At 42.7% G+C, this 7,258-nt stretch overlaps 1 protein-coding gene across 1 annotated transcript; it reads right to left on the bottom strand.

The window, feature by feature from the left end:
- Positions 1-1,854: 1,854 nt before the first annotated feature.
- LOC132162917 (uncharacterized) lies at positions 1,855-2,976 on the bottom strand. The gene is made up of 2 exons (XM_059573128.1): positions 2,765-2,976; positions 1,855-2,572 (listed from the first exon to the last, which is right to left on the bottom strand). The coding sequence occupies exons 1-2, from the start codon at positions 2,974-2,976 to the stop codon at positions 1,855-1,857; spliced, it is 930 nt and encodes a 309-aa protein (XP_059429111.1).
- Between the last annotated feature and the right edge of the window lie 4,282 nt (positions 2,977-7,258).

The following is a 7,258-nucleotide window of genomic DNA, read 5'->3' as shown; positions in this document are numbered from 1 at the left end:
GGCTATAGCAGGCTGTAGTAGAATTTGGATTGGTTCCTCGGTCTCTTCCACACTGTCTTTAGTTGCTGAACCCATCCGAGCCAAATGATCTGCCCATTCATTCTCTTCCCTTGGGATTTTGATGATACATAATTTTTTGAAAAAATTCTGCATGTTTTGCACTTTTGCCAAGTACAGCTTTATCTTTTCCCCTTTAGCCTCGAACTCTCCTCAGATTTGTCTGACGATTACTTGGGAGTCGCTTCGAATTTTCACGAATTTTGCTCCCATCTCCCGAGCTAAGTTGAGTCCCGCCAAGATTGCTTCATACTCGGCCTCCTTGTTGGTAGTCTTGAACTCCAATCTCAAGGAACTATGCAACTCTTCTCCGTCTGGTGTAATAAGCACCATTCCGGCTCCAGCATTCTTTTTTGTGGATGATCCATCCACGTAGATCACCCATGTGTCGTCCCTCGGCCACTCCTCTGTTTCTGGTAGATTGGTGAATTCTGCCAAAAAGTCTGTGAGTGCTTGGACCTTGATGGCGTTCCGGAGGACAAACTCAATGTCGAACTCTCCGAGTTCGATAGCCCAGTTAGCTAATCTGTTGGACAGATCTAGCTTTCGCAACACTTTCTTTAGTGGGTACTCTATTAATTCCTTGATTGTATGAGCTTGGAAGTATGGCCGAAGCTTCCTTGATGCAATGGTCAAGGCGAAGGCGAGCTTTGCCATTTGCACATACCTTTCCTTGGCTCCTATCAATGCTCGGCTGATGAAGTATACTGGCTCCTGAACGCCTTCTTCTTTTTGGATCAAAGCTGCACTAACCGCAGTTGGGGATATGGCTAGGTATAGAAACAATGCTTCTCCAGGAATTGTTCGTCCCAACAAAAGTGGGCTAGCTAGGTACTTCTTCAACTGCTTGAAGTCTTGCTCATACTCCTCGGACCACTCAAATGCCTTTCTCAAGATGTTGAAGAAAGGGAGGCATTTGTCGGTTGACCGAGAAATGAACCTATTCAACGCTGTAATCCTTCCCGTCAGTTACTGAAGCTGCTTCGTGTTCTTTGGGGATTGCATGTTCAAGACTGCATGGATCTTCTCTAGATTAGCTTTGATTCCTCGGTTGGACACCATATAGCCGAGGAATTTCCCTGAAGATACTCCAAACGTGCACTTTGCAGGATTTAGTTTCATCCTGTATTGCCTCAACGTCTTGAACATTTCTTACAAATCATTGGTGTGGTCTAGTGGTAACACACTCTTGACGAGCATGTCATCGACGTAGACTTCCATTTTTTTTTTTTTACTTGGAACATCTGGTTCACCAGCTTCTGGTAGGTGGCCCCTGCGTTCTTCAGACTGAATGGCATGACTTTATAGCAATACAAGCCTCGGTCAGTGATGAAGGCAGTCTTCTCTCGGTCAGCTGGATGCATGTAAATGTGGTTGTAACCAGAAAATGCATCCAAGAAGCTGAGTAGCCCATATCTAGCAGTTGAATTCATCAATGCATCAATCCGCGGTACTAGAAGTCCTTCAGGCATGCCTTGTTGCGGTCGGTGAAATCTACACACATCCTTCACTTCCCATTGGACTTCTTGATCAATACAATATTGGCCAACCAATCAGGATAGTAGACTTCCTAGATGAAACGAACTTTGAGCAACTTCTCCACCTCCTCGGCAATGGCCATGTTTTGCTCAGGAGCAAACTTCTCTTCGGCTTCACCAGTTTCATTACTGGGTCCACATTCAATTGGTGGACAATCTCCTCAGGGCTGTTCCCTAGCATGACTTCATGTAACCAAGCGAACACTTTTACATTCTCCAAAAGAAAACTAACAAGGCTTTCTTGGACTTATGGGGTTAGTTATGAGCCGATCTTCACAACTTTGTCTTCCTCTACAACGACATCTACTAGAGCCTCAGCTGGCTCACCCTCTTTTCTGCTGCCCACATTACTTATTGTTAGGGGCGCAGATCCCGAGGGTTTTTTCAATGAAGTGTTGTAACACTTCCTTGCTGCAACCTGGTCTCCTTTGCCTTTCCCCACTCCTTCGTCCGTCAAGAACTTCATCTTTAGGTGGTAAGTTGAAGTTGCAACCATCAACTTGTTTAATGTTAGTCGACTGATTATTGCGTTGTAGGCAGATGGTCGGTCGACCACGAGGAAATCCACCATGACTGTTGATTGCTTGGAGACTGTTCCTGCTATAACAGAAAGAGAGATGAGCCCCAAGGGTTGGACTTGCTCTCCTGCAAATCCAACTAGCAGTGAGCCAAATGGCTTGATCCTCTCCCAATCAATCCTCATATGTTTGAAAACTGGCCAATACAGGATATCAGTCGAGTTTCCGGTATCCACCAAAATCCGGTGGATGGCATGGTTTGCCACCTTCATTGTTACTACCAATGCGTCATTGTGGGGCATGGATACCCCCTTTGCATCTTCTTCCGAGAATGATAGAATCATCGAATCTTTCTTTTGGGCCTTAGATGGCCTTTTAAGGAGGAAAACCTCTTCTACGTTCACTTTACTTGCGTGAGCCTTCCTCACAAAGTTGGACTTGCCTCTGCCTGCTATTCCTCTAGAAATCGTATGAATTTCACTGATCACATCTTGATTCCAAGGATGCTGGTGGTCATCCCGATCTCTCCTCGGCTCGTCATTTCTTCTTCTCTAATCCCGTCCTCTATCGAGGCCTTCATGATTCGCCTCCAGCCACAAAGGCTGGTGCTCCTGAAGGTTCCTACCCCTTTCTTTTTCTCTAGCCAAAAACCTCACCAACTTTCTGTTTTTGATGAAGTTCTCGATCTCATGGCCCAGAGATATGCAATCCTCGGTCAAATGACCGTGATCCTTGTGGTACTCGCAGAACTTTTGGTTGTTGTGTCTTTGCGGAGGAGTCCTCATCCTTGTAGGCCACTTGAAGTTGGGATCCCTCCTGATCTCCATGAATATCTCGGTGACATTGGTATTTAGTGGAGTCATCTTTTGGTCTTTGCTAGCGCAGTGGTTCCACCTTCTTCCCCGAACTCTTAGGGCCTTTCTCCTCCTTCCTTTTCTTCCCGGAATTCTCCGGTACTATCTTACTGCTACTAGCCTCAACTTGGCCATCGTCGGCTTTGGACTTCGTCAGAGCCCCAATGGTTTCTTCCTAGTTGACGAACTCCTTGGCTTTGTTCATAAATTACTGAAGAGTTACTAGTGTTGGTCTTCGAGCTAACTCGGCCATCAGAGGCCCTTCGGTTACGATCCTATTCATCAAAATTGAGAGCACCGTCTCATCTTTCACGCTCTCCACACTTAGCTTTTCTCGGTTGAATTTGATCATGTAGTCCTTTAAAGACTCACTCTTTCCTTGCTCGAGGGACAATAGGTAGGCTGGATTCTTCTTCCTCTTTCGGATTGCCATGAATTGGCTCAAGAACTGGCGTCCGAGGGTATCGATATTGTCGATGGATTTGGGAGGCAGCCTTCCAAACTATTCTTTGGCAACTCCCTTCAAGGCCAAAGGGAAGGCTCGGCATGCAATCTCGTCGAGGGTATGAAGTGAGCTCGAAAATCTGCATATGGTCGGTCGGATCTCCGTAGTCGTCATATTTGTCAACATGGGGTGCCTTAAATTTATCAGGAAGAGGAAACCTCATTAACTGATTAGTGTAAGGCAGCTTTTTGTTATGCATCAGATTCTTGGCTACCGATCCGTCTTCTCCATTAGCTATTTTCTGAGCCATCTTAGCATACTTCTTCAGATCTTCCACTTCCGCATCAACATTGGTTTCATGACGTCCTTCGTGATGAGGCCGATCGTGGTGAGATCGGCTGTGGTGAGATCTTTCACAACGAGACTCTTCATGGCGAGATCTCTCATGACGCGATTCTTCATGATGAGATCTCTTGTGATGAGATCCTCCTTGAATCGTCGTGTCATGGCTGCCATGAACATAGCGTTCGTGATCCTCGAGACCTACAGGTCGCTTCTCTCTACATCTCATTTCACACCTCTCTTCACGCTCTCGGTCATCTCGGTTCTCTCTAGGAGGGAGTCGAGAAACGAGGTCTTCTTTTTCCTTCTTCATAGCATCCATGGACTTGGTCATGCGCCTCATGAAATCCTCCAATGATATGATCCGAGCATTGGGATCGTTGAACGTTCCAGGAACTCCAGCTTGAACATGTGGCTCGGGCTGCGAGCGTGTAGCCACCATATTGGATTTTGAATATTAGGAACTGATGACAATTGAAGTTTCCCACAGACGACGCCAGAGTAGTGACATGGCACGATGTCCGAGGAGTTGTTAGGCTACAAAGAACAACAAAGAATAGGATATGAGCTGCCGGGGTGTGCCGATGGGGAATAGCTCCGATGCCTAATTCAGTAAATGATTTGAGAGCCCCTTAGGTCTGGACTATTTGTAAAAGGGCTGTTTTGTAGCCTCCAATCTCCATTTGACACATCACCATTTCAAGAAAATTGCAAAAAACTAAAGTGAGAACAAAAACAGCAAATTAAAGTGGAAAAAAAAAAACCAAAAACCAAAAACCCTTGCACCCCTACTGCCAGACCCAACCTTGGGTCCGTGGGTCTTGCTAGACCCACGCTGTGGGTCTTGCCGAGCCCACGACGCTGTGGGTCTGGCGTGACCCACCTCAAGATCCGCTAGAAACCATCGTGACCCACCTCACAACCCGATTCTAATGCCTCACAACTTGATTTTAATGACTCAAAACCCATTTCTAATGCCTCAAAACTTGTTTTTGGATTAAAAACTAAAACCTAGAGGTAGAAAGTTAACCCTTTAGGGGTTTTATCACCCTAAAGGCCGAAAAAAGGTAACTCTTGCACCGGAGAAGTGCCAGCGAAGGTGACTCATGGCCAGACCCACGGGTCTGGCATGACCCGCCACCCAGCCACCAACCTTTCTTTTTTGAGCTTAAAATGAGCTCAAATATAGTGTGTGGGGTGTATGATATTTTTGTGGATTTTTTTTTTTTTTTGCTTATGTGGCAGTTTGTGATTTGGGGCTGTAATAGTAGCATTTTAAGGCTCATTCGGATTCATGGTTTTCTCAAATGATTTGGAAGGAAGAAAGTAATTGAGCAAAGAGAGCTTGAGAGAGAGTTTGAGTTTTTAAAATTGTGGTCTCCCTTTTATAGGCATCAGGTAGCAGTTGTCTCCCCGTAATCCTCGGCCCCACATTCCCGAGGATCCACGTGTGCCATGTTGGCAATGTGGATCGTGGGTTGTGGGATACTCCATGATCATGAAATTGTGGGGTATGTTTGTAGGTGGCTTGGCCTCGCTTACATCAAAAGTGGGTGCCCGAGTAACACTTGGGTAAACGTGTGTCGGTTTGGCGCTGACAGTTGGGCCACGTTCTGTCGAACGTGGGTGCTTGTTTGGGTGCTAGGTGAATCCCCGTGTTCATCTAGTGATTATGGGTTTCCTTCATATGTGGATTTACCGATTTACCCTCGGTAAAAGATTGTTATGCCCTTGGTGGGCTGACCATGCATTGGGCTGTGCCGACTAAGTCTCGGCCTGGGCCTAGTCTTAGCGGGGTTGTACATTGGACTAGGACAAGAGGCATGTTGGGCCTTATGTGGTCGATCCATGACCCAACAAAATGTAAGACTTATATGCTTTAGTTTATATAAACATGCACAAACACATATAAAAAGATTTTATGTATCTATGTGATTTTATATTTATATAAATCGGTCCATTTCCTCAAAAAAAAAAAAAAAAAAATCATCCCCATACACGGCAAATCCTAGTTTCGCCCTTGGTGCATAATCTGATCAATATGCAAACATGGGATCCATTTATCAGCAATCGACAACCTTTTTTATTCTTGTTGCAAGCTAAAATAAACATAGATTCAGAACTAGAATACATTTGCATATATATAAAATAAACCCCAATCAAAAGTTCTCATTTCCTATGTTTTTATCTTTCGGTGTCTCAACATCTGTCGTTTTGTTAATGCCTGCCTCTCTGAACTTCTTATATATGTCGTTTAGCCCTTGGAGAAAACGAGAGAATTATAGAATTTAAAGAGAATTTGGAGATTTACTAATAAGGGCCATTTTTTTTTTTAATTTTTTAATTTTTTAATTTTTTTTTTTTTTTTTTTTAATTTTTTTTATAGAGTTTTTGGGTGATTTTATTTGAAGAAAATGGAAAGAGTTGGGTTATTAGAAATGAAAATGAACCACTGCATTTTTTATTGGGTTATTGGGAGTTGTAAATAGCCTTAAGAATTGATTTTGAAATAAATTGTTTAAAACTGCGGCATGTTAATGCTATGTTTGCACTTTTATTATGTCAGTTTAAAAAATACTTTCTATTTTATTAAAAAAATTAAAATTTTCAAAAGAAGAACAAAAATGAGGACTAACGGAGCCATCCCTACACCTTTGTTGGGGTTGCCCGTACAATCACCCTTATCAATGGAGGGCGGCCATCTAACCACCTTCAACAAATGAGAATGGTTGCCTAAGCCACCTCAAATAGGTTGGGTGGCTCAGTGGCCACGCCCCTATCCAGGAGCGGCTTGTGCGGCCACCCCCACCTCTAGGGGTTAGACTTGGCCTATGTGGCCACCCTCAGCAAACGGGGTGGTTGCACAAGCCATCCCTAGTAGAGGAAGTGGCTGTCACCTCTATTACCTTTATTTATTTATTTTTTAGATTTTTGCTTTATATATATATATATATATATATATATATATATATAATTTTTTAAATTGATATGACAAAAATTATTACATGACAAAAATTATTACATGACATTAATGTCACATCATCATTTTAAACGATTTTAGATAGAATAAATGGAAACACACATAGGGACGTGTGTTTCTTCTTTTAATTATTTTTGTGTCCTCAAAAAATATATTTCAGGCTTTGCATAACATATGGTAACATTTGAAAAAAGAAAGGGATAAATGCATTTTTTTTATCCATGCGTTTTACGGTTTTGACAAATAACTTTTTAGATTTTAAAAAGTGATTAATCACTTCCTAAGGTATGAAAACAAAACAAGAAAAAGAAAGAGAAATGATATAATTCATTATTTTTCGACTATCTTTTAACTATCTCCATAGTGAATTAATGAATCAAATATTAAATTTGTGTGGGGTCTACATGAGTTCACAAATCTAATGGTTGATCTATTAAATTTGTTTTGTGTAACATGTCGAAAAAAAGGTTCATACCATTAAAAAATTGACAAAATCCGTTAATATGCTACATCAGCACCAATCA

Source organism: Corylus avellana, chromosome ca10, assembly GCF_901000735.1.
Source record: "Corylus avellana chromosome ca10, CavTom2PMs-1.0".
Classification (NCBI taxonomy): Eukaryota; Viridiplantae; Streptophyta; class Magnoliopsida; order Fagales; family Betulaceae; genus Corylus; species Corylus avellana.
The sequence above is the reverse complement of the archived record's forward strand: the minus strand, read 5'-3'. Positions and strand labels throughout refer to the sequence as shown.